Source organism: Sycon ciliatum, chromosome 2 (genome assembly GCF_964019385.1).
Source record: "Sycon ciliatum chromosome 2, ocSycCili1.1, whole genome shotgun sequence".
Classification (NCBI taxonomy): domain Eukaryota; kingdom Metazoa; phylum Porifera; class Calcarea; order Leucosolenida; family Sycettidae; genus Sycon; species Sycon ciliatum.
The window spans coordinates 40713585-40741196 of NC_088644.1; the positions used below are offsets into that span (position 1 = coordinate 40713585).

The 27612-nt window shown below is 47.6% G+C and overlaps 1 protein-coding gene and 1 long non-coding RNA gene across 2 annotated transcripts; both read left to right on the forward strand.

The window, feature by feature from the left end:
- The first annotated feature begins 91 nt into the window (after nucleotides 1-91).
- Nucleotides 92-27503, forward strand: LOC135810102 (uncharacterized). Its single transcript, XM_065323568.1, has 25 exons — nucleotides 92-390; nucleotides 1490-1520; nucleotides 1916-2032; nucleotides 2523-2655; nucleotides 4478-4543; nucleotides 4764-4829; nucleotides 6078-6216; nucleotides 7428-7470; nucleotides 11223-11299; nucleotides 12162-12235; nucleotides 13456-13566; nucleotides 13784-13830; nucleotides 14124-14331; nucleotides 16458-16519; nucleotides 17207-17266; nucleotides 17970-18081; nucleotides 19105-19152; nucleotides 19486-19596; nucleotides 20707-20757; nucleotides 21574-22269; nucleotides 23107-23229; nucleotides 23436-23553; nucleotides 24053-24206; nucleotides 25143-25205; nucleotides 26382-27503. The coding sequence occupies exons 1-25, from the start codon at nucleotides 267-269 to the stop codon at nucleotides 26707-26709; spliced, it is 3162 nt and encodes a 1053-aa protein (XP_065179640.1). The 5' UTR covers nucleotides 92-266; the 3' UTR covers nucleotides 26710-27503.
- Nucleotides 8042-9543, forward strand: LOC135810104 (uncharacterized). The gene is made up of 2 exons (XR_010552273.1): nucleotides 8042-8206; nucleotides 8907-9543. It is a non-coding gene; the product is annotated as an uncharacterized LOC135810104 (long non-coding RNA).
- Nucleotides 27504-27612: the final 109 nt, after the last annotated feature.

Sequence of the window (27612 nt, forward strand, 5' to 3'; positions counted from 1 at the left end):
CCGCTTCCTCGGATGACGTAAACACTTGCACACCCATGATGTCATCTGCTAGTTGTCATGGAAACGAGTGGTGTAGGACGAAAAAGACGACGTTCAGATTGCATTGATGTTTTGTTCAAGACAAGAGGCTGTTTTTTGTTGTTGTTCGTCCATGGTGACTTGTAATGTTTGTTGTGGGAACAGTCAAGTTATCTGGTCTCGACCCCTCTCATACTGGATTCGTAAATACTGGTAAAGGATATAATCTCTGAATCGTTTCTAAAATAATGGACAATCCACCGGTGAGCATTTCATCGGGCAGAAACTTGGGAGAAAAACTTTTCTCCTACATCGATAACAACGTCGTTGGCAAGGATGCAGTCTTTCAGAGCAAATACGGAAAACGTCGAGGTGAGTGTTTGTGTAAACTTGAGTTCTTCTCTGTACAGGAGAAGTTCCGACACGACACGATTTGTGATGATGATCTGCTATGCACAGAACCAAGAGTCCATTTTTATGTACTCTTGACAGAACCCATACAGTAGGTGTGCGACGATTTGCTGGGTGTTCAGTAGCGCTGCAGTCATGGGTGGGTTGTTATGTATCGTGTCGCGCTATTTCCTTGCTGTTTGAGCTGATCAGGGCCCTCAGCTCCTGCGTTTCTGGTGTGCTCCGCATGTGATTGTACACGGACTGGAGATCAGATGTACAAATACATTATAGCTACAGGCACTGCATTTCTTTCATCACATGTGACCATCGCAGTGTCTGCTCTAGGATTTCAAACCAACCGGGTACACGTGTGCCTGGCACAACCCTTGCAACCGGGTCAGTCCCGGGTACATTCATGGGCGGCTACTGTACATCGCGATATCGAGGAGTCTTAGGACTCCCTGATTGAGTCCCAACCGGGTCGCAAGTGACCCGGTGTTCTTTTTCCAAGCGGGTCCACGTACCCCCCCCCCCCCCCCCAACTGGGTCGCTGACCCGGCTCTGGAGCAGACACTGCATCGGGCTTATGTTACAAGGTTTTTCTTTACCACATGGTATTATTTGATGACTTTTCTTCCAGCAAGACCTTGATTTGTTGATGCAGTTCTATTAATATTGTGCCCCTAGAACTGCGTGTGCGTGTGCGTTTGCGTGTGTTTAGATGTGTCTGCATATCTTTCTACTGCCTGTGCATTGGTCTGGTTGTGTATGGACTATGAAGTATGAATACATGAATCTTCGTTGTTGTCTCTGCCGTGTGTGTGCTTGTGTGTGTGTGTGTATGTGTGTGTGTGTGTGTGTGTGTGTGTGTGTGTGTGTGCGAGTGTGTGTGCGTGTGTGGGCGCGTGTGTGTGCGAGTGTGTGCGCGTGTGTGTGTGTGTGTTGTCATGCATGTTTGTTCCTGCATGTGCGCATGTGTATGTGTGTCTGCATCTGCGTGTGTATGCGTGTGCATTTGTGCATGTGTGTGGGTGCTGTGCAATGCCTTGTCTGATTGGATTGGACTGACTACTTGCAGTTGTCTACTGTGACTACACGGCATCCGGCAGGTTAGCCCCATGTCCTTATGCCGCTGTCTCGATGTAGTTGAATACTCCTCTTGTCCGGACACCCCTAATGTGGGCACGTCTGTCTACCGGGCACCTTTCCAGTGCCGCCAACCTTCTGTATTTTTCCGTATTTGTACGGAAAGTCACTCCATCATCCGCAGTACGGAATTTGAGCAAGATGATCATGCATGCACTACTTTCCGCATGTGACTTTGCTGTCTGTAGCTGGCTAGTTGTGGTTTGTTTGTCTGTTGTTTGTTTGTTTGTTTGTTTGTTTGTTTGTTTTGCCTCGCCAGGTGATTACCAATGGACTCTTGCTCTTTCTCTTTTTCTCTCTGTGTGACTGCATCTATTTGTCTCTCTCTCTGCCTCTCCTGTACCTCTGTCTATTGTAGATCACTATCATTCATCGAGGATTTCTTACGTAAGAATGTGATGCCGTACTATGCCAACACGCATACGACCACCGGAATTACATCTCGTCAGTCAACATACTACCTACAGGAAGCGAGGTGTGTGGGTATGGGTATGGGTATGAGTGTGGGTATGAGTGTGGGTATGGGTATGAGTGTGGGTATGGGTATGAGTGTGAGTATGAGTGTGGGTATGGGTATGAGTGTGGGTATGAGTGTGGGTATGAGTGTGGGTATGAGTGTGGGTGTGGGTATGAGTGTGGGTATGAGTGTGGGTATGGGTGTGGGTGTGAGTGTGGGTGTGAGTGTGGGGGTTTGTGTACACTCATATGCGTGCATGTGTTAGTGTTATTGCTGATCCTGGCTGTTGCAGCTGACCAATTTTTAGAAAGAATTTCTGGAAGGTGTGGTCACTTTCCCTTCTTTCACAGTTATAATTGTTACCACGCTCAGCCTGTCTGTGTCGTGCCGATGACTCTGCAATGGTGCACAACTGTGCTGTTTGCGGATGGAGTTTTAAATGTGTGTGTGTGTGTGTGTGTGCGCGTGCGCATGTTCGTGGTCTTGGCCACCTTCTCTGATCCCACAGGGATATCATTCGCAACGCTGTCAATGCAAGCAGCAAGGACAGTGTTCTCTTCACGGGAAATGGATGTACGGGAGCCATTCACAAACTGGTGTCATGCCTCTGTGAAACCTGGAGCAGTGACAAACAACAACCGGTGAGTACCAATATTGCACAACACGGCCTTTCTTTACTTTTTCCCCGACAACTTAGCCACCAGAAGATCTTCCCAGTATACCTCATGGACTGGTCCAATGCACATGCAGTGTACAATGTATGTGTGGTCCTACAGGTTTGTGTAACAATGGCATTGTCTCTGTTGGTAGCACTGTAGTTGCTACATATACTTTGCAGTGTTTAGTACTCTCTTCATGTATTACCAGTAGACCTTTTCTTACCAGGCGTGGGCCATCCCCTGATTTCATAGGTGCCAAACATTTTTACATTTTTACGTTTTTCAAAAAATAAATAAATCACCGGCCCCACCACCTGGGGTGCCGTGGGTGGCTGGGGCTGGGGTGGGTTTGCCATCAGTGACCTGGCCACCACTTCTCGACCCACTGCGAACGGCAGCGGAGCCTACTCTAGCACAACATCATCGTCCTGGAATGGAGGAGGGGCCACCGAGAGACACTGAACCCTCACCTCGTCAGTTGCCCTTGCCTCCGCCTGAGCCACCCCCTTTACCTTTGTTGACTACCGAGACGGTGGTCCCCCCGGTGCTGGGATCCACGGTGCCAACTGTGTCTGGACAGAGAGGGAGATCATCGACAAACAAAAATGATACCAATATCCTTACCCATAGACCCAGAAGAAGCACAGCAAACTATTCACTTGAAATTTATGCACGGAATGGACTTGCCCCACGCAAAATGGACAGTGGAAATGGGTGTGCAGTAGCAGAGAACCCAGCAACGGTGACGCGGAGCAGCGGTCAAACGACTTGTGATGCTGGTGGAGATGATGGAGCCATGTTGGAGGCTGATAAGGAGTGCAGTGAGACTGAGCATCAAACGGATGATGAGGAAGTGACTGATGATGATGATGGTGGTGATGAGGACGATGATGATGAAGATGAGACGGAGAACGAGGATAAGGCGGAGGAGGTTGAAGGAAGGGAGCGGGATGAGACGGAAGAGAGCGACGTGAGCAAAAAGTCAGCTGTATTTTGTCACTTGTTATCACGTCCAGATTGTCTTAGTGTGTACGATGATTCTCACTTTTCTGTTTTGTGCCGTGCAAGTTATGTTAAGCAGTTGAAGGTTCTGGAAGCTGTATGTATTCGTGTGCATAATCCTGTTCTTTGTAAACAAAAGAAGCATGTAGTCGCGCTAAAGTTGTTCTCGTAGCTGGTTATCAGATGTAAATGTTGTGTCATGTTGCACTGTATCACCTCATGCTTTGTGCCTGCACTCAGTTTTATATGTTAGCACTATGTTTGACACCTATTATGTAATGCTGTAGCACTTCCTTTTTTGTTCACACTTTTAATTATGCTGTTATAAAATGTTCTATTTTTGTACACAGTACCCTCAGTTCCGATACTATTCACTGATGAGCGGAACACGAAAATCGATTTTGAATAACATAAAAATCCTTAAAAATTCCATGAACTGGTTGTTGTCTGGCCATGTCTGCATCTATTATACTCCTAATTGCACTAATAAAATTGCTTTCTCCACGCCGACTCTTTAAAAAATAAATAAATAAAAATAAATAAATGTAAAAAAAATTACCAGTAGACCTGGGTGTGTGAATAACATGGAGAACAAATTATAAGTGTGTGTGTGTGTGTGTGTGCGTGCGCGTGTGTGCGCGTGCGTATGTGTGTGTGCGTGCGTGCGTGCGTGCGTGTGTGCGTGCGTGTGTGCGTGCGTGTGTGTGTGTGTGTGTGTGTGTGTGTGTGTGTGTGTGTGCACGCGCGCGCGCGTGTGTGGTGTGTGTGTGTGTGTGCGTGTGTGTGTGCCATCTCCATGAAGGTGGTGTTTACAGGACCATATGAGCACCACTCAGTCATCTTACCATTCAGAGAAGCTGGATTCGAAGTAAGATTCAACATCATCTACTTTTTGCAAATTCCAAGTGAATGTTGTGTTGTTGAATTCCGGCTTTGGTGGACATTTTTGCTATGTGTCTGCTCCTGCTCCTCTTCCTCGTCCCCACCCCCTTCTCCTCCTTACAGTCTACTTCCTTCTCCAGCATTTTAATCTGCTTCGAGTATGAACAGTTCAGTACTCTCCTTTGTGTCTGGTGTTGATTTGTTAGGTGATCCGAGTTGGCCAATCCCCAGATGGCGGAGTTGACATGGAAGAGCTGGAGAGTAAACTCAAGGTACTTGTCGGCTTTCTGTTGTATTGCCCTAAGATAACCGTAATCTGTATTTCAGGATTTCCCAAAGGCTATAGCCTATCGTGGGATCTCCTACCGGTATATGCGACACAAACAGGGCGTGTATGCTGCGTGGTAACCACCAGAGGGCATGTGATACTGATGGGTAAAGGAGGAAAGGGAAAGTCAGTGAGGCATCAAGGTTAGAAATAAGGCAAAAGAGGGAAAAGGCAATCCATGTAGAATCAACAATAAAAGCCAGAGTTATGCCAGTGCAATCCACTTTTTCACAGGGGGCACTCAATGAGAGTAGGAGGGTGCTGCTCTGACCACTGAGCTATGGTGTAGTCGTCATCCCAGCGGCAACCGTTCAACATTTTCTTCAGACTACAACCTGAACGTCCTCCACTGAGCCTGCTATGTTTTCTTCAGACTTCGTAACTCACAAAAAAAAAACTTTCTTTGTGTATTTCTCCGACGCCCTGCAAACACAGTGATGTGAGCCCATTCGTTTTCAAGGAACAAAAATATTGGAGACGTATCCGATTCCGAAAGAAGTGTCAGCACCGACGCAATCCCCGCAGTCAAGTCAAGCCAATCTAGTAACCGAATGTTTTCGTTCTCTTCTCATCAATCGTTTTGTGTAACATGTATTATTATTATTATTATTATGTGCTTGTTCGCGTAGACATCAGCATGGCCTGCAGCTGCATTAATGGGCATGCAAATCATGCAAACCAGCCAAAAGTGTTCGCATAAGCCACTTCGAATAGATACAAAAGACCACAACAGTTTCAGAAAAAAGAAGAAATATGCGAAAAGAAGACAAAAACTAGGGTGCCGACACTACTCGGGCACAGATGCCCACCCAACCGCTTCGGTCAGCAGCAAGGGCACTGAACGCCTCCAGATCGACTTTGCTTGACAAGGAAAGTCCAATCCGCTTGGCATCATCTTGTAGTAGCGTTGGTAGTGTGTGTCTTGGTCGTCCCCTCCAGCCCGCTGGACGAGGCTCTGCGAAATACGCTCCCATGGCCAGTGATGGTGGGGAGTCAGCCGGGAGCCGGAGGACGTGCCCAAAGAGCCTCCACCTAGCTCTCAAGATGATAATGCTGAGAGGAACCGCGCCGGTACGCTCATAGAGCCTCTCGTTCCTAATCCGATTCATTTATCTAATGTAAAGTTAGTTGTGCAGCAAGGCAGTGAGGCACGTAACGTAACGGTATCTATGTTTGTACTCTTGTTGGTCAGGATCAGCCGGACGGTCGCCATGTTGTTGGTTGCTTTTCTGCTGCGTCGAATGTCACCGGACAGCTGGTGGACACGACTGCGTTGTCCATCTGCCTGCATCGACATGGAGCACTGGCATTCTTTGACTATGCTACCGCAGGTATGCTATACTTACAATCTGTTGCCCGTAATACCAAGAGTATGTATATACAATGTAATGTACTCGATCTGCGGACGTATGTAAGTTTTGCCGTCAGAGACCCCATATGCAGAGTTGCACACTCTTGGGAGCTTATTCACTCTTGGTCATACTTCGCACAATACTGGATTTTAGCTTGTATGTGTTTGATTTCCGGGTGGGAGTCACAGGCGCGTGTGCCGGTGCCCTTCAAGGGGGGGGGGGGGGTTCCGGGGGCCTCCCCCGGGAAAAATTTCAAAAAATGAAGCAAAATCCTGCATTTTGAGCGAAAAAAGGGGGGGGTTCCGGGCACCCAGGAACCCATACGGGGCACGCGCCTGGGAGAATGAGGAGAGCACGGTGAATGTCTGATGTTGCATTATGTTGCTTGTTAGCATTCTATATCGACATTTAGTAGCGACAGGCTGCTTTCAGCTGCCTGTTGCTGACCAGTGACAGGCACGGCCCAGTCACCTGCCACCAAGAGTACATAACCCCCCAGAGTGTGCAACGCCGATTCAGCTCTGCATAGGGTCTTGGTCGAGCGGAATCGGATCTTCTGATGTCATGCGTACACTCCACACCAGCGCAAGGCCGGTCTCGAGGCAGGGCACCATTGTTTTTGATCCGAGAGTACCCGCGACTTCCCGGGTTCCCCTCAGATGTGTACGGTATTATGACGCAAAGATCCGATTCCGCTCGACCAACACCCTATGCACAGCTGGATCAGGCGTTGCACACTCTGGGGGGGGGGGGGGGGGGGGGGGGGGGTTATGTACTCTTGCTGCCACCAATGTGGTGCAAGGTGCCGGGGTCCTTCTATCCATGGTGTACATGTCATCATCGGATGGTTTGGTTTAATGCTTTTGTTGTTGACTGGACTTGCTTGCGATCGGTTCAGCCAGTCACTCACTCTGAGCTCAGGCAATGTGACCCCTGACTAGGTTGAAACAGCTGCACGCAGCTACACGTAGCTGTCTGCGGATCGTGTATAAACAGAACATGTATACATGTACTCGTATTCCATACCTGGGGTGGATTTCTGGGCCAGTTTTCAGGAATGCATGCACAGCTTTAAACCCTTGACAATACAGTGCTACCTTGTGGCCGATGTCCCTGATTGTGTTGCTGTTGTTGCTGTCTTTGTCGTTTGTCGCTGCTGCCGCCATCACCGCTTCTGCTCTTCTCTCCAGCACCGTATGTACAGATGGACATGAATCCGGTGACGCAGGAGAAGTAAGCTACGTGTAGCTGCTGGATACATGTGCTGATTGGTAGTGTTGTAGGCACACTGATAATGCTGTTATTGGCACTGATGAGCACTGGCTTCTAGTGATATTGTGTTATACACAGAAGCAGTGCACGGCCTTAAAGGGAAACTGAACGCCAAAAATAAGTATGGCTTATCCGAAGGGGAATTGGGCACTGATTCCGATGAGCTATGTCTCGAGCCGATCAGAGATGAGGAACCGTGTCAAATTTCATAAATAACACCTTCCATATTTGGAAATTGGGCTTGATGACGTGCGTACTGCTTAGCTGTCACCATGCTGTGCATGCTCAGCAGTGTAATTGAATGGAAGAAAACAATTACTTTGGTGTTTTGCAGCTCTATTTCGTTCCCTGACGGTAACCAAATCTAGATGTAGGTATCTGTTGAGCAGGAGAGTGACACATGTCTTCCCGAAGGCTGTCCAGGCTGCAGTGGTCATGAAGAAGACACGATCATCACCCCGAGATCGATTGTAGCGAATTGGAAAACTCATGGTGAATTTGCTTCCACTCCAAGGCAATGTCGAGGTATGAAGGGTGCTTGTACTGCCTTCCAAAGTGAAGAGGAGATGAACATGGCTGTGCATAGCTGTTGTTCTACGCCAACTTACCTACTCTTGCTGATACCGTAGTGGCATATTGCAAATTTCGTGGACGAACAACTCTCTAGTCACTAGTGGCTAATGAGCAACACTAACAGGTGAGATTTTTCAATTTGACAAAAATTGTTTTTGTTTGAGAACTGACAGTGGCAGTCATTTGACTCAGTAGGTGTCTTTGCTGCTTCTTTCCCTTCATTCGTAGGGTTGTGCTTGAATAGTACAAGTGCTTGAAGTAAAATAAAATAAATAGAACATGTGGAACATAAATCTAATCAAGCATGAGTACATGTATTGCGAATTTCAACTTCAAAGTACATGAAATCACAATGATCACAAAGTTTATGGAATCAAGAGGACACCATGTGTTCAACGAACACATACACACATGCTGTATCAGTGCGCGCACACATGTGCGTGCACCCCCACCCCATCCCACAGACATGCGCGTGCAGCGCGCACATCCATACACATGTGCATGTACCCCCCCCCCCCCCCCCCCTCCCCCGACACACACACTCATACCCATACACATGTGCGTAGGACCCACGCACACACACACACACACACGTGTGCACAGACGAATACACAAACACACACGCCCGAACACACAGAAGATACGTGTAAGTGTACATGGTCTTCCTGGTGCAGATGCGAGGCCAGCACAATGGAAAATACCTCCATCAAGATGCTTGATCAAGTGTTGTGATAATGGCACTGTTTGTTTGTTTTTACAAAGAAGTGTGGGAAGGATTACTATGCGTTATAATTCATAATTGTTCTTTGCCTTGTACTGTGCAGACCAGAATGCTTCGCTATCAACTCCTGGCTTTCCATCGGCATGGTGTTCAGCTGCAGCGGCATCTGGTCCGGGGAGTTGAAGTTGCTGGATGGCTGCACTGACACAGGATGGGTTTGCGTTGGCAATGCGATACGGCAGTCATTCCACATCATGAGCTACATGTTTATGTAATTTATATTGTCGCTCGTCCAGCAACGTCAAGGCTCCGCATGTAAACACAGGAGAACACCATAATAAAAAATACTACTCATACTCAGGGGATAATATATTTGGATTAGCAATTTCGTGCCATTTATGGGTTCCTGTCTAAACCATGCTGTGATATTGATTTCTATCTGCTCACAAAGTACCTTGTATTGTAACAATGCTCTGCCTAATCACTACCCTCCGCCAATTATTAGATTCACACAATATTCACAACACAATGCTGTCTATTTACACTACTTCGAACTGAAATGCTCACTACTCTTCTCCCGTTTTCAGCTCCCTCTACCTTATGAATACTCTACATTACTGGTTTCGTTTCTACCCTTTCCATTGCTGCCAGCTCCCAGTCTTTTTCAATGCACAGCACCACCTTGAAATTTTTGTGATTTGATGTACACATACTTTGAAGTTGAAATTCGAACTACATGATCAGATTTTTGTTCCACATTTTCTATTTATTTTTACTTCAAGCACAACCCTACCGATGAAGGGAAAGAAGCAGCAGAGAGACACCTACTGAGTCTAATGACTACCACTGTCAGTTCTCAAACAAAAACAATTTTTGTCAAATTGAAAAATCTCACCTGTTAGTGTTGCTCACTAGCCACTAGTGACTAGAGTTGTTCGTCCACGAAATTCGCAATATAGCACTACGTCTACGGTACCAGCAAGAGTAGGTAAGTAAGTTGGCATAGAACAACAGCTATGCACAGCCATGTTCATCTCCTCTTCACTTTGGAAGGCAGTACAAGCACCCTTCATACCTCGACATTGCCTTGGAGTGGAAGCAAATTCACCATGAGTTTTCCAATTCGCTACAATCGATCTCGGGGTGATGATCGTGTCTTCTTCATCACCACTGCAGCCTGGACAGCCTTCGGGAAGACATGTGTCACTCTCCTGCTCAACAGATACCTACATCTAGATTTGGTTACCGTCAGGGAACGAAATAGAGCTGCAAAACACCAAAGTAATTGTTTTCTTCCATTCAATTACACTGCTGAGCATGCACAGCATGGTGACAGCTAAGCAGTACGCACGTCATCAAGCCCAATTTCCAAATATGGAAGGTGTTATTTATGAAATTTGACACGGTTCCTCTTCTCTGATTGGCTCGAGACATAGCTCATCGGAATCAGTGCCCAATTCCCCTTCGGATAAGCCATACTAATTTTTGGCGTTCAGTTTCCCTTTAACTTTCCGGAGTACTCAATGCCTGTGATAGGCAGAGTACAGTACACACGGGGTGCACAAAGGAAAGGAAGGGCTTGTTTGTTGTGACTCAGAGAGTTTCATAGTTTAACAACCACTCATCAGACAACAGTGAAAGACATATTGTTTTATAAAATGATTTTACTTGCTTGAGCGTGCTGTAGTTCGAAACGAAGTCGTACTGCCGGTGCAAGTAGGAACACTTTAATGGAAAGGAACATGCTTCATGATCCTCACAATCAGCATCCTCAAAGTTCTTCTACTGGTAGTACAGTCGAATGTCACTTATCCGGTCGCCAGTTTAATATCCGAGCACGTCGGTTATCCGACAAGCCCGGGAGTGGTAATTTTATGACTCTCAACAGTAAAATTCTTTAAAAAAAATTTTTGTTTGGTGTATATTATGCGGTGTAATAATTATGCATTTACTTGAAGTAGATGTGGTCAAGTATGCTAACATGTACATGTATGTGTGCATGGAGCAATTCATGAATATGCATGAATATATTTGGGTATTGTGTACATAAATCAGTGAAATCCAGCCATATATGCACATCAAAAATGATATCAGTTATCCAACATATTCAGTTATCCAACATGCCTGATTCCCGAAGTGGTCGGATAAGTGACATTCGACTGTACTCCCAAAGCTCTTCCACCAGTAGTTTTCACTTGTTCTTGAGGATGTTGATTGTGAAGGGCCTAAAACTTGTTCTCTTCTTGAGTTATAATATTTTGTAATTGCATTTTGTCTGCGAGAAAACTGACCTCAAGTAGTTATTGGTGCTGTGTCAGAAAAAAAGAAGATATCTGCACATTGCTTTTTGAAAGCCTGATCTTAGCATGTGTTGTTTGTGTGTTTTGTGCAATGTGTCTTTTCCACGTGTATTGAGCAGTATTAACCACCATCTTGCACATAAGGATGCCATCTTCATCTCGCCTCATAAGTTTGTCGGCGGTGTGGATACTCCAGGTAGGCGGCAATTGAACAATCCTACAGCTTTTTTGTTGACTGTATAAGTCTGTCTGTCTCTTCCCCGTGAAGCATGGCTGTGGGGAGGACCAGTGAGAATTTATCACAGTCAACTTTGTGAATAACGGCCCTGGATCGTGCATGAGCAAAGTGTTGTTGTTCATGAGTGGTCATTATTCATGAGTGGTCATTATTCATGAGTGGTCATTATTCATGAGGTTGAAGGTACTGTAAATATACAAATTTTCGGCAGCTATTAAATTTCGGCTATATTCGGCACCGAACCAAAACGCCTAAATTAAAACGCCGATGAAATTTTTCACAGCATCTGTCGCAATACCATGCCCTCTACCCCACGCTGAAAATAAATCGCCGCCGAAATGTCAAAAATCGTGAAGTGCCGAAATTTTGCAGCGCCGAAATTTTGTATATTTACAGTATGCAGTTGAATGGGTCCTAGGCCTGAGGATTGTGTCATTAGTCATGGGTTGTTATAGTCGGAGGTCGGTATAAGCCCATTGCGCAATGACGTAATTTGTACAATAAGCACCCCACACAGCCACACCTGGGCATGGTCGTCTGGGGTGTTGAACAGTGCATTGCTGATCCCAGTGTACTCATAAGCATTCCTCATATCCTCCGTGTTTGGCAATGCGCAGTGGTCTTATTCACAAGGTTGTCTGTATGTACATGTAGAGTGAAGATTGTGCATACAACGAATGGTCGGTGTGCTGCTGCATCCGAATGAGCATGACGAAGTGAAACCTGTCGTTGCAGATAACCTATCTTTGTATGTGTGTCTGGCTCTGTTCACTCGAATCTATTAGCACTGCTATGCTCTGTTTACTGTGTCCGCTCGCAGGTGTTCTCGTTGCTAAAAGCATCCTGTTCTCACGTCATGCACCGAGTGTGTCCGGCGGTGGAAGTGTTCTCTTTGTAAGTGCCCGCTGCGTCAGATGCATTCTGACAGAGCACTGCTGGCCTTATGATGGATGTATAGGGATGAGGATAAGGGGAAGGGTATATGACAGGGGGGGGGGGGGGCAGGGGCAGGTCGAAGAAGTTAGTTACTAGTATGCTTAGGCTCAGTGCCAGTTTGATAAACGAACTTGGATGTGTATGAGTATCGACTACAGGGTAGTACTTGCTCGACGTTGCCCCCTGCAGAACTATATACACCTCGTGAAACTCCGTACTACTGTTGTATGGAATAGGCAGTTAGTTGGATGTTTGTTTTGCTGGACAAATCGTCATCTCCTATTTAGATGAGTGAGTACAATCAGAGAGGAGAGGAATCTGCTGCCGCTCTGATTTCCATCCATTGACTGATGTGCCTGCTGCATGCTGATAGGTAAATATGGGTGGTGAGCAGGTGAAGAAATTTCACTCGATGGACTAGCAGAAACGCACGTGTACAACACGCATACTGGACATTGGTGCGTGCGTGTGTGTGTGTGTGTGTGTGTGTGTGTGTGCGCGCGCACAAGCGAGCCCCATTGTAGAGCCAGGACGTTGGGAAACAAATGGAACGCTTGCGTACGCTGATCAGAAGACTGGGTTGTGAAGTGTATTTTTTGTTCATACTGGTCTGATTAGTAACACTCCTGTGTGTATGTGTGTGTGTGTGTGTGTTTGTGTGTATGTGTGTGCGTGTGCGTGTGTGTGCGCGCACAAGCGAGCACCATTGTAGAGCCAGGTTGTTGGGAAACAAATAGAACGCTTGCATACGCTGATCAGAAGACTGGGTTGTGAATTGTATTTTTTTTGTTCATACTAGTCTGATTAGTAACACTCCTGTGTGTATGTGTGTGTGTGTGTGTGTGTGTGTGTGTGTGTGTGTGTGTGTGTGTGTGTGTGTGTGTGTGTGTGTGTGTGTGTGTGTGTGTGTGTGTGTATATACGGGTTCTTCTACCCTTCCCATGCATGCTCACATGGTCATTTCTAACATCGCACACCCACTGGTATAACTGCGTCTTATTGCAAACTGACGTGCGACTTGCCAGCAGAATGGGATGTAGATGACCGCTAGTAAGTTCTGATAGCAGGGCAGGAGATGTTGGAAAGTTGTGATGAGCGTGAATCCCTTCCCTGACTGAATCTGCTTGCTCTCCTCCCCGTTCTGTCTTGGTGTCAATGTGCGCAATGCCAATGGCCAGGTGTCCAGGTCCACGCATACGTACCTGAGCGAGACTGAGCTGCGCGAAGAGGCCGGTACTCCCAACATCCTCGCCAGCATCCGCGCTGGCCTAGCCTTCCAGCTGAAAGAGGTGAGCTAGATCATTAGTGTGGGAAATGCTAATTCCAGCATATGCTGGTTTCTCGCTTGGAGCGTTCCTTTTTAGCTGAGTGTTGTTGCCATTTGTTCTCCGATGTTGTCTAATGTTGTGTATGGTTGTAAGCGTAATGTTATGAGTTTCAAGTTCGTAAACTATTAAAGGTTGCTTCGTTCAACATTCGAATCATGTGTGTTGTCTGTGTGCATAGGCGGTGGGCACCACAGCAATCATGCAGCGCGAACACGACTTGTTGTGGTGAGTTATGACAGCTGAACAGTCTAAGTACTACCTAACCCATGACCAGGGAGCACACAGCCTGTTGTAGCTAGCTAATAACCCCAAACTGGAAGTCCAGGATCTCTCCTGGTTGCCTAATGTGTTCAGTGCCCGGAGATGGCTGGGCACTATAGGAAGCTGTTTGAATAGTTCAGTTACTGTGTTGTTTTGACTTTGCATGGAGCAGGTACTTGTGCAAGTCTCCCCCTGCTCTATTATCTATACATGAATGTCAAGATGACTATGGAGTGTATGTGTGTGTTTGGTTACAGTCGTGCGCGGACTGTTCTTACGTCCAGTCCCAACATCACCGTCCTGGGTAACACGGACTCGGAGCAGCGGCTGCCCATCTTCTCGTTCCTGGTGCGCCACCCGGCCACCGGTCGCTTCCTGCACTACAACTACGTCAGCACGCTGCTCAATGATCTGTTTGGTATACAGACGCGCGGTGGCTGCATGTGCGCTGGACCATATGCACTGGTGAGTGTACCTGTACTCTAAACTGCCTAATGTTTGCGGCGTATTCATGTTTGCTAACTTTGCGAGAAGAGCAAAACACGAATATTAACCATCGTGAAATCAAACTTCAACAGTGGGTGTGTATGTGTGGCCACAGTGCTCCGCGAACATTTGCCAGCGCAAACCCGCTGGTTCTGAGAGATCGCAAAACTTAGTGACGCGAGTATTGGGCGGTTTACAGTGCTCCCTTGCTGCATTGCTGCATTGCTGCATGGATTGTCTCAACTTACTGGCAGTCCTGAGGAAATGAGGTGCCGTCCACGCGCACAGTTTTTCTTGGGTGTTCTTACCCCTCACTCGCAATCTGTTTTGCGTTTCACGGTCGTTCAGTTGTGTCCTGTGTCAATTCTTCTCCTGATCTTGTCAAGTCTTATCTTTCTTCAAATGAATCAGCCTTTTATTAGCTTCTCCCTTCCACTGCTGATGAGAGCGGTTTGTTTGACAGACACCCTTGGTATTTTGAGGTGACCAGTTGGGCTATTTCTTCAGCGGCTACTGTAGAACGGCTAATTTTAGCGGGTGAAATTTTTAGCGGGTGAAATTTTTAGCGTTTTCTAAATCTGGACCATTTCGCGATGAAATAGTTTAGCGGTCCGAGTTTCAGACTTTCTAAAGAAGGATGACCAGTACTGTACTGTGCATGGAAAATTTCGATTGGTGCTGCAAAACTTTAGCGAAAACCCTCCTTTCGCTAAAATCGCTAAAATATCGCCGTCGCTAAAGTTAGCCGTTCTACAGTATCATGCATCCCAGCGAGCTGTTGCTTTGTTGTTCTCACTGCACGATGGGTTCTCTTGGGCAGGGATGGGGAGGGCGAGCTGTTGCTTTGTTGTTCTCACTGCACGATGGGTTCTCTTGGGCAGGGATGGGGAGGGCGAGCTGTTGCTTTGTTGTTCTCACTGCACGATGGGTTCTCTTGGGCAGGGATGGGGAGGGCGAGCTGTTGCTTTGTTGTTCTCACTGCACGATGGGTTCTCTTGGGCAGGGATGGGGAGGGCGAGCTGTTGCTTTGTTGTTCTCACTGCACGATGGGTTCTCTTGGGCAGGGATGGGGAGGGCGAGCTGTTGCTTTGTTGTTCTCACTGCACGATGGGTTCTCTTGGGCAGGGATGGGGAGGGCGAGCTGTTGCTTTGTTGTTCTCACTGCACGATGGGTTCTCTTGGGCAGGGATGGGGAGGGCGAGCTGTTGCTTTGTTGTTCTCACTGCACGATGGGTTCTCTTGGGCAGGGATGGGGAGGGCGAGCTGTTGCTTTGTTGTTCTCACTGCACGATGGGTTCTCTTGGGCAGGGATGGGGAGGGCGAGCTGTTGCTTTGTTGTTCTCACTGCACGATGGGTTCTCTTGGGCAGGGATGGGGAGGGCGAGCTGTTGCTTTGTTGTTCTCACTGCACGATGGGTTCTCTTGGGCAGGGATGGGGAGGGCGAGCTGTTGCTTTGTTGTTCTCACTGCACGATGGGTTCTCTTGGGCAGGGATGGGGAGGGCGAGCTGTTGCTTTGTTGTTCTCACTGCACGATGGGTTCTCTTGGGCAGGGATGGGGAGGGCGAGCTGTTGCTTTGTTGTTCTCACTGCACGATGGGTTCTCTTGGGCAGGGATGGGGAGGGCGAGCTGTTGCTTTGTTGTTCTCACTGCACGATGGGTTCTCTTGGGCAGGGATGGGGAGGGCGAGCTGTTGCTTTGTTGTTCTCACTGCACGATGGGTTCTCTTGGGCAGGGTTGGGGAGGGCGAGCTGTTGCTTTGTTGTTCTCACTGCACGATGGGTTCTCTTGGGCAGGGATGGGGAGGGCGAGCTGTTGCTTTGTTGTTCTCACTGCACGATGGGTTCTCTTGGGCAGGGATGGGGAGGGCGTATTGTGTTGGGCAAGGACCTTCTATCGGGTTGTTTTCGGTATTAGGGGAAGGTCGCTAGCAACTGCTTCATGCTTTGCACTTGTACTGCAGTCAGGGCTGTTTCTTTTTCATTTCCGTGAGCCAATCTGTATGCAGTATCCAGTTTGTGGTGCATCTACACTCCCTCTTCGTTTTCGTATGCTGTTAGACAACATGTGATCTGCACTTGCCTGCTTTCTTTGTGCTGTGCTAGGACCTGTTGGGCATCAAGGAAGATGTTGCTCTGGAGTTGTACAAGCACCTTGAGGAAGACGAGTAAGATTTTCTGAGTAGTACTGAGTACTGTATTGTACTGTATTGTACTATCATGGACATGTACATAGGAAAAAAGGTTTCAGAGCAGTCAATCAATTATTACAACGTTTCGGCAAAATTGCTGAAACGTTGTAATAATTGATTGAGAAACGAGTTCGAGTTTGCAGAGTGGAATGGGAAGAGAGCGGGTCTGCTCTGAAACCTTTTTTTCCTATGAATGAAGCTGCAGGAAGCCTCACCACTGCAGTACTATGTACAGGTACAGTGAAGCAAGTCAGTATGAAGTACGCTGGGTACAACATACGTTGAGACACGGGCAATCAAACACTGAACTCAAGTTTCTCTAGAATGCTCTTGAGCTTGGCGGTTCTTGCTGCTTGAAGTTGAACCAGGCACGATCTAATTGACTCGTGAGTGTGCTCAACCCACCTGAGAAACCCAGTGCAGCTTCAGGGTTGCAGTGAGCAAGCAGCAACTCTTCATGAGAGCTCCTGCTTGTTGCAAAACACTAGGCAAATCAAGTCACACAAACAGCCCTTATGTTTCTGCATACTGTTCCTTTATCCATGTCAGTGATCAGATGGATTCTCTGCAATATCTAATTATTCTGGTGATGTCTCCATGTCTGTGTAGTGGCCTTGATCTGTTCTGGTTGTGTTTGTGTGTTGTGTCTCCTTTTCCATATAGTGGCCTGGATCAGCTGCACCTACGCCGCTACCACTTCTACTCCAAGCGTGGTATTCTCAGGTGATTTGCCCACTGTCTAACAGTGTGTGTGTATGCGTATGCATATGTCTGTGCGTGCGCGTGCGCGCGTGTGTGTGTGTGTGTGTGTGTGTGTGTGTGTGTGTGTGTGTGTGTGTGTGTGTGTGTGTGGCTCTGGGTTCCCAGTACTCAGTAGCCGAGGCTGGTTGGTAAAGTAACTCCAATTTCACTTCAAGGTACCAGTGCATCTAGTGTCTGCTTCTATCAAAGCAGCGTGCTGTCTATACTGGTTACCCCAGCAAGTGTAGGGTGTGCATAGGTAACTGTCTTGGCCGTTTTATGCCGATGTACTCCGTGTGGTGTAGACCAGGTGTGCATTGGTGGGCGATTCACATGGCTTCGCGTGTGTGTGTGTGTGTGTGTGGTGTATGCATGTATGTGGGTGTGTGGGTGTGTCTTTGTGATAGCTGGTTGCCCAGCACAAAGCCTACGTGTATGCATGTACGGTTCTTAGTCATCATGACGTAATGAAATGATCAGTGGTGCGGTACTGATTCTTTTTAACATACCTGTCGACTATCTATATACTGTAACACATATTACGATAACGGGTTGCAGATCCATCCGAAATCCGTAGATTAACGAAATGGAATGTTAACAATCTGGTGTTTATGGTATATCCCCACAAAAGACATTTTTGGCTAACTTCGCTCTGTGCACGGGGTGGTGTTTTTTTGCGTTCCAGACCTGGATTCTCTCGCTTCAGCTTGCCATACTTCATGAGTGACGAGGAGGTCGACTACATTCTCAGCGCCATCGCACTGGTCGCAGAACACGGCTGGAAGCTCTTACCACAGGTACTGCCACGGCGCCAGCCAGCGCTGAACACGTCATGTGTGCAGACATCTTGTTGAGTGTATACTGCCACATGTGTGCAGGAGTCTTGTCAAGTACATGCTGCCGGCCAGGGCTCAACACCATGTGTGCAGGAATCTTGTCAAGTGCATGCTGCCGGCCAGGGCTCAACACCATGTGTGCAGGAATCTTGTTGATTGTGTATTTCCCCCAAAATCGCATTGTCCTGTGTTTTGCAGTCTTGAACTTCCTACAATTGTGGGAAGTGAAATCCAACCCCCTTTTTACATTACAGTCCCGGTGCTCTGCGCAGCCCTAGCGCTTCGGACCCTGGGTGATGCATTGCGCTCAGCTCTGCTTTATTCACGAATCACGAGGTTGGATTTCACTTGCTACTACTGCAGCTACATTCTGCTCTCGGATTGACTTGCCATTGTAGTTTCCTTTACACTAGTGGAGACAACTCACGGCGATCGCCTCCTCCAAGAATCTGGTTCAGTTGGCTCTCTGTGGCACGCATCAGGCTGAGAAGCGCTCCCACCAGGTGGTCTGGTTCGTTCGGTTCTCCGGGGCGTGTGCTAGGTCGAAAAAGAACTTCCTCCAGTTAGGGATTTACCCCGAGTGGCATACTGACATTTTCAACAACCTAAGAGATTTGGACAAAGCGAACAAGCCCATTGTGTTGATTCTCATTTTGTAAAGAACATGCTCTGTACCTGTGGACAGAGATACAGTAAAACCTGTCAAGGCGACCACTCGGACAAGGCGACCGCCTGTTCTAGAAGACCACTGCAACCAGGACCAAGGGGTGCTATTTCCAGTCAATGGACTCTGGATAAGGCGACAATCTGGTGACAGAGACCACATTTTGAAGGTCCCTTGTGCGGTCGTCTTAGACAGGTTTCACTGTAGTGGCAACTGGCATTGGCCATTACGTGTTGACTTACTGGTAGTGAAGTGTTGACTTGTTACCTCACTGCTTCCAACAGTCTATTCTGTGTGCTCGGTTGCTTGGTTGACTGCAGTACAAATTTGATATTCACAGTGGAGAATGGAAGCATCTTCTAGATCCGGTAGGTCATTCTAATACGCGATAGAATGGGAGAGATAATTTGCTGTCCTGGTGGTTTGCTAGCAAGTGTGTGTGTGTGTCTGCGCTGCTATTGATCTCATGTCCAGCCGTTCCGCATACCACGTCCACAACTAACCCTCTGCCCATCCTATTGAACACTTTGTCATGGTTTTTCTGTGCTGTCAGTTCAGTGCAACATTTCCGAGTCTTCTGAACCTTACTTGTTACTGTAATCTATAGCTTGTCCAGCCTATCTCCATCCCCACCCCCATCGCATGCACATGCACACCATACATCATTGTATTGTTTATCTGGTCATACTGTGTGCGTACAGATCCAGCGCCAGTGGCTCGGATCCATCAGCTATGCATCGGGCGGTCTCACGGCACCGACTATGGTTCCTGCTGCTGGCAGCGACGGCGATGCTGCAGTTCCGTCGTACAAGGTAAGCAACCGCCACCAGAGACCCACAGCACAACCATGCATGCACATGTATTTGACCCCATGCGGTTTAGATGGCCACAAGACCGGGACTCTACCAACCAGTTTATGGTTGCAGTCAGGCCTAGCACTGTCCTGAACAAAGTGTGTCCGCCGCCTTGTAACATGCTGTCATCGTCAAACACGTGTATGCATGTATTGTACACGTTGCAACATATTCTGTGGCGTGTCGGTGCGAGCGTGTTTGGTATGCTGACAATGCATGTGTGTTTGAGAAACTGGCACATGTACTAGCATAGTCAAGCATAACTGATGGGCATGCTGCATTGCAGAGCACAGTGTCCTGCAAGGCATAGCGGCAGTGTTTTGAGGAAGAACCGTGGAAGTACTGTGGGAGTTGTCCACAAGCAACCTAAGCGTGTATGACATCTAGCTGCTGGTGTGTCCCAGGTCTGAGGGTTCTCACTGATATGTCACAGGGTAAAGGCCCTACAGAGCAACCACGTCATTGGGTATGTGCATGATTATACACAAGCTTGCGGAGTGGAGGGAAGGGAATGAGAAGTGCAGTGCAGGAGGAAGATGTATGATGCTGAAAAGCTGGGTAGCACTGGCTAAGTGTCTTCTCTCACCTCATCATCATCATCATCGTCATCATCATCAGCCCTTTCGCGTTGGCATCGGCGTTAGCCTAGCCTTCGCTTGGGCCACACCCAATGTTAGACATGATACCAGAAGAGAAGGGGAGAAAAAGAGAAAGAAAGCAAAACCAAAAACGAAAAAGGGAAAGATATAGGTGAACAAACACTTGATCATACCCATACTATTCAAAGACACTAACAATGCAACACGCTGGTGCAGCACTAGCACATTGCAAGTAGCCATAAGTAAGTTAGACCTGTTCAGTGGTACACATATTTCTTGTCGATGATGTCATTAATCAGTTGACGCCACCCGGATCTCGTGCGCGCAATTTCACGCAATCTGCTTCTCTCACCTACATTGCCCGAATCATTCAAAAATATACTACTGCTGATGCAGCGCACAGCGCTGAATTATTGTTGTTGGTAATTCTTGTTTCTCCGTTATTCTTGTTGTGTTGTGTTTCACTCAGGAATGTCTCTCTCTAGCAACACAAGTGTTTGAGTCGGCTGCCAGTACACTGGTACGTAAATTACTTTAAGGATACATCCTAGTACAAGTACGAACACTAATGTGTCCACGTAGAGTAAAGCAGACCGGAATGTCATCTTTCAGACTTGCCAACTACTGTATAGCAGGACATTTTCGGACGGAAATATTTTCGGACAAAGCCGAATTTCGACCTTTTGTACGGATTTTATTTTCGTACAGTGCTGCATGCCAAATGCACGTGTTTGCATGCGGTACGCATGTATAGTGTACATAACTTCACAGGAACAAATTTTAGTAAGGAATTAATTTTAGTACAAAAGAGGCCGTGTACGGAATCGTACGAAAATAAATTCCGTCCGAAAATTTCCTGCTATACAGTATACCGTTTTTACAGTATTCTACCGGGAAACTAGGGCGAGTACCGGCATGCCGGGAATTTTTGAAGAACTAAGGGAAATGGCATAGAAACACGGGTGTTCAAAAAAAGTTTTTTGGGTACTTGACATGCAAGTGCGACTCGGATACACATGTGTACGGGAAAGTTTTGGTCCGGGAATCTGCGTGATCGCTTCATGGAAGTGCGTGTGGAAGGCATTCACGTTTGCTGTGAGCTGGCACCAAGTGCCAACGTTCACCTTCTTTTGCTGTGATGTCTCTCTCTCTCTCTCTCTCTCTCTCTCTCTCTCTCTCTCTCTCTCTCTCTCTCTCTCTCTCTTTCTCTCTCTCTCTCTCTCTCTCTCTCTCTCTCGCTCTCTCGCTCTCTCGCTCTCTCTCTCTCTCTCTCTCTCTCTCTCTCTCTCTCTCTCTCTCTCTCTCTCTCTCTCTCTCTCTCTCTCTCTCTCCGCAGGACACTGGAGCACAAGCCGACCAGAGACTCGTGTTACCGGAGAGCGCCGAGCGCCTGCGCTGGTACGTGTTACCTTCCGAGATCACCTCATCTATCCGCAGTAACACCGAGAATGGCGATAACCAATCAGCAGCCAGTTCTAGTATACCAGTACAGCCAGTTACATCATGCAGTTATCACACTGCAAGTGCGCAACAAGAAAGCTCTTCCGTTGGTCACCCGTCCACACACTGTAACGATGATCGTCCTTCAGCAGGCAATGCTTGCAATGGCGGGTCACATAGGGAGGTGGAATCATCAACGGGACCGACGAATCAACAGACGTCCAGTGTTGAAGCGGATGGAAGAACGTCTGTTGGTGTGGACACAAGCCGTAGTAATACCGACAATGCTTGCAGTGCTCGTGTTCCCAGTGACTTATTCCTGTCCTGGCCACCAGCGCACCAGCGGCTGAGAGCATTCACCGACCAAAACCGGTCATGCTCCGCATGTACTGCTCGTCCTGAGTCCACTGTCAATGGCCAATCAACTTCAGACAACAGCACCAGTCCTGTTAGCACCGACAACTCCTCACAGGAACGTGATCAAGTCTGCCAACTCAAGTCCGCCAAGGGTCGTCAGCAGAAGGCTGACGCCGCGGATAGTAAACCGAGATTTGTTTCACCTCCGAAGGCCATTTTCAAACTTGTCCTCAAGGTACCGTTTGTTGGCACCGGGCCGTTTTGTTACAGTGCACAATACATGTATATGTGTGTGCACAAATACATGCAATTGAAAATCCTGCAGAAAACTAATTTTGTGGGGAACGCACCTAACTTGACTGAGATAGAAGCTCGTCTAAATTTAGCCTTTGAAAACCTGAGTACGAATCAGAACACCGACCAGAATGTACTAGATTGGGTATTTATTGCCCTTGTGTGTTCTGCGAGTGAACTATTTTCAGAGCTGTTTCAGAGGACTGAGTCCAGTGCTTCGGCAGCATTTGATACAGTCCAGTGGATCTGAATGTTGGCAAGTGTCTTGTTTTGCAAGATTGCTGAGTAGGGGCTCAATGATTAGACAACTCCTTCTTGCCTTACTGCACTGCAGTTGTACTGTCGTTGTTGTTTGTATGCGATGTGAAGATGTAACGGTGGGTAACACTGTCGTTGTTGTTTGAATGCGATGTGAAGATGTAACTGTGGGTAACACTGTCGTTGTTGTTTGAATGCGATGTGAAGATGTAACTGTGGGTAACACTGTCGTTGTTGTTTGAATGCGATGTGAAGATGTAACGGTGGGTAACACTGTCGTTGTTGTTTGAATGCGATGTGAAGATGTAACGGTGGGTAACACTGTCGTTGTTGTTTGTATGCAATGTGAAGATGTAACTGTGGGTAACACTGTCGTTGTTGTGTGTATGCGAGGTGAAGATGTAACGGTGGGTAACACTGTCGTTGTTGTTTGTATGCGATGTGAAGATGTAACTGTGGGTAACGCATCAGTTTTGTTCTTCTTATGACCACTCATCTGTGTTGTTATTGTCTCCTCCAGGCATTGGATGAGTTCTCCATGATTGGTAATGGAGATCGAGTACTTGTGGCGTTGTCGGGGGGCAAGGACTCGCTGTCGCTGCTTCACACACTGCACCAGTACCAGTTTGTCGCTAAGAAGAAGGTACGGCTACTCGGTTATGCCGTACCTCTGTGCACATCTGTATGCACGTGCATGCACCTGTGTATGTGTACACATAGTGCGACATGCATACATTTATGTGTTGTGATTGCTGCTGCTGGTGGTGCTGCTGCTGGTGCTTTACTGTTGTTGTTGGAATCTCTGCATCACAGTATGCTGTCTTTTTGTCTATGCCTGTGTATCTTCAGGGCATCTTGTTTGACCTTGGAGCAGTGACTATCGACCCGCAAACAGAGGCGTACGACCCCAGTCCACTCAAAGCGTACCTGTCTGCTCTGGGTGTTCCTTATTACTACGAAGAGCAGGGTGAGTACAAAGACAGTGCCTGCATGGCTGTTGTGCTTTTACTAGCATGTCATGGTAATAGCTTGTCCATCAAGTATAATGCGTACAACTACATAGGTGAGCAGGCTGTGCATGCCATGTTAAGGCGTTAAGGCACGGGTCGGCAAGACAGCTGCAGCTTCACCCACCACCACTTGCTGAAGTCAAAGTAGATGTGTTGGGATCTTGGCTCTTGGGAGCGATGCGCTGCGCTGTGCTTGACCACTGTTGCCTTGGATTGTTTTCCTGTTTTTGGCCATTTCGTATGCGTGTTGCAATCGGCCTTTTCACCAGTTTGTATACTTTCAAGCTCGTTTGGCCGCTTTGTTGTGGGCCTGCTTTAGGAGCAGCATCTTCACCTCATCTTTGAGAGTGTGTGCATTCCCACGGTTGTGGAAACATTAGTCTAACGCACTTGTACATGAACTGTAAGAAATTATATTATTTTAAGTTTGCTATGTCCTTTACCGTGGCCTGTTAGGTATTCTGGCGAAGGCCACAGCATTGGGTGAGGAGTGCACTTCTATCTGCAGCTTCTGCTCCCGTATGAAGCGTGGCCGCCTGTACGCAGCGATGCGACGGGAAGGCTACAACGTTCTGGCCATGGGACAACACTTGGATGATTTGACTGAGAGGTAGGATTGATCGGCTAACTTGGCCGGATGTCCATATGTGTGTGTGTGGGGGGGGGGGGGGGGCATTCTCGTGGATAGTTTGATTGTGTGTGTGTGTGCGTGTGTGTGTGTGTATGTGTGTATGTGTGTGTGTGTGTGTGTGTGCGTGCGTGCGTGCGCGCGCGTGCGTGTGTGTTGGTGGTCGATTCACATGGCTTCGCCAGTTGTGTGGATTAGACAGTTATCTGGCGCAAGTCTTGATCTGTCTCATTCAGATCTTGTTCGCTATCGTTGCTATAAGAGAAAATCTGTGGGTGCACATCCAGTGCTTTTGCAGATTTGCGTGCTTCTCTTGCGACGGGCGTATACATGGTACATGGTGTGTGTGTGTGTGTGTGTGTGTATGTGACTCCAGCTGAAAATTTGATCGCGACAATAGAAATTCGCAGCAACGAGACAAATTGCTTTGATAGTGGTGTAGCGTATCCGTGCAAATAAGGGGCTGCAGTCGAGCTTGCACACTTTAACTGTTCTTGTAATCCTGGCCATGCATATCACGCTTCGCAGTCTGCTTCCATGCTGTCATGGAGAGACTCGGAGGATCCTCAATTAAATGTTTTATTGCTTGTACCGAGTTTCATTGCAGTGTCACTAGGGGTGGGCCTGATCTAAAGTATTGTATGTGACCAAGCCAAGCTCTGCACACATCTGATAGCTAAGCAATCCAAGCTCTGCACACATCTGGTAGCTAAGCAAGTCCAGCTACGCACGCATCTGATAGCTGAGCAAGCCAAGCTACGCACACATCTGATAGCTGATCAAAGCAAGCTATGCACACATCTGATAGCTGAGCAAGCCAAGCTATGCACACATCTGATAGCTGTTCTTGATAACAACTGTGTGTTGTTCACGTTCGTGCCGTCTTGCTGTGTGCCGTTTACTCCATGTCCTGTGCAGCTTTATGATGTCATGTTTTCACAATGGATTACTCAGAACCATGAAAGCCAACTACACTGTGCAGTAAGTCAATACCTCTTAGTTGATTACATCATTATGATGTCATGTTTTCACAATGGATTACTCAGAACCATGAAAGCCAACTACACTGTGCAGTAAGTCAATACCTCTTAGTTGATTACATCATCATGATGTCATGTTTTCACAATGGATTACTCAGAACCATGAAAGCAAACTACACTGTACAGTAAGTCAATACTGATAGTTGATTACATCATCAGGTGGGGGGTGGGGGGTTACCCCATCCCACTCAGCTGGGTCAGTGATCTCTTTCCCTAGGCCGTGGAGGTCTTAGCTCCTCGTGGCTGTACGCACTAGGTCTTGATACTGTCAGTGGAACGCAATACCTGCACGTCATCAAAGTACAGTGGTGGCCAAAGAAATCCAACCTGCGAGTCAAAAGTAACGCTGCGTTTCCTCTTTGATGACATCATGCATGTTCGCAAAACTGATCCGAGGGCCGCAGCGGCCGCATGAGCCTTGGCGCTGCTTTCGGCACATTGGTTGGATTTCTTTGTCCACGACTGTACATGTATCCCTGTGTGCTACCACGCAGCCGTAGTATTGACTTGATTCTGCGCAGTGCACGTTGGTCTGTTCCAAGCTCTTTCGCTAATAGCTGATGCTGTGATCTGTTCCAAGCTCTTTCACTAATACATGTAGCTGGTGCTGTGGTCTGTTCCAAGCTCTTTTGCTAATCGCTCATGCTGTGGTGTGTTCCAAGCTCTTTTGCTAATAGCTGATGCTGTGGTCTGTTCCCAGCTCTTTTGCTAATAGCTGGTGCTGTGGTCTGTTCCAAGCTCTTTTGCTATTAGCTGATGCTGTGGTCTGTTCCAAGCTCTTTCGCTAATAGCTGATGCTGTGGTCTGTTCCAAGCTCTTTCGCTAATACATGTAGCTGACACTGTGGTCTGTTCCCAGCTCTTTTGCTAATAGCTGATACTGTGGTCTGTTCCAAGCTCTTTCGCTAATACATGTAGCTGACACTGTGGTCTGTTCCCAGCTCTTTCGCTAATAGCTGACACTGTGGTCTGTTCCAAGCTCTTTTGCTAATAGCTGACACTGTGGTCTGTGCCAAGCTCTTTTGCTAATAGCTGACACTGTGGTCTGTGCCAAGCTCTTTCAGTAATACGTGTACATGTAGCTGATGCTGATGTATTTACTCGTGTCCGTGTGCTAGGAGCGGCGATCTGCGTGTCATTCGCCCGCTGGTCTTTGTCCGCGAGGAGATGCTGCGACACTTTGCCGAGCAAGCGCGCCTGCCGGTGATCACGGAGAACTGTCCGGCGTGCTTCGAAGCACCCAAGGAGCGCCATCGCGTTAAGCGCCTGCTGGCCGAGCAAGAAGCAATCTTCCCGCAGCTGTACCGCTCTCTGCAGTCCGCACTTCACCCGTTGATGGCAAAGCGGTCTTGCGGCATGGAGAGTGGGTGCGGCAGCACTCGCCCACTCAACAATGGAGCGTCTGGTGAAGCACGCCATGACGGTATATCAGATGAGGAGGATTGAGACTTTGAGAGTGTAGTGTGTGAGAATATTTAATGTTACCCACTCATTGTATCTATCTGGGACGGGCGCATGATGTGTATAGACTTGTGTGAGTGTCCTGCGGCCGTCGGCTGTATTTGTAGTGGCAGTAGTGTGTGCATCGGTGTGTGTGTGTGTGTGTGTGTGTGTGTGTGTGAGAGAGAGAGAGAGAGAGAGAGAGAGAGAGAGAGAGAGAGAGAGAGAGAGAGAGAGAGAGAGAGAGAGAGAGAGAGAGAGAGAGAGAGAGAGAGAGAGAGAGAGAGAGAGAGAGAGAGAGAGAGAGGGGGGTTAAGCACTCTGTACACTGTACTGCCAGTGTCTCTTTCTCCTTGCCTCTCCTCCTCTAGCCTGGTTGCTCTGGATGCACCTGTGCTTCCTATTTAAAAAACTTCCTACACAGAGCTGCTGCAGCTCCAGCAGCAAACACAATACAACACACACTGGACTGCCAGAACTCAGCAGGGATGCACCCTTTTCAGTTCTTGCTCCAATGCTGCATAATCATGCTGCTCCCCTCTGTTACTCATTCTTTTCAGATCGGACTTACTTGGATCGAAATCATGGCACCAGCAGAGCACAACTGGCTCTTCGGCTCTCTTTCAATAATGTGTTATCTTTCATGTACACTACCGATGGCTTTCAACCAGTTTATATCGATCATCACATAATATTTATTTGCTTTTTCTGCTGCCTATAGATGCTCTGAACTTAGCCATACTATGCCTCATCGAAGAAACATCTGAGTATTAGAAATGATCAAACGCGACGGTACTGCACACTGCACACAAGTTGGTCTTGTCTTCAACACCGCGTGCATGGTTGTATGAAAGTATTGTGGAGCCAGCAACACAACGCACGCTCTCTCTCTTTCTCTCTCTCGCTCTC

Bases quoted from the DNA above. Each gene is read 5' to 3' on its own strand.
- LOC135810102 (XM_065323568.1), top strand. From the start codon at position 267: ATGGACAATCCACCGGTGAGCATTTCATCGGGCAGAAACTTGGGAGAA. The intron at 1,521-1,915 runs GTTAGCCCCATG...TGTCTATTGTAG, and splicing joins GACTACACGGCATCCGGCAG to ATCACTATCATTCATCGAGG. The intron at 24,207-25,142 runs GTAGGATTGATC...TGTCCTGTGCAG, and splicing joins TTGGATGATTTGACTGAGAG to CTTTATGATGTCATGTTTTC.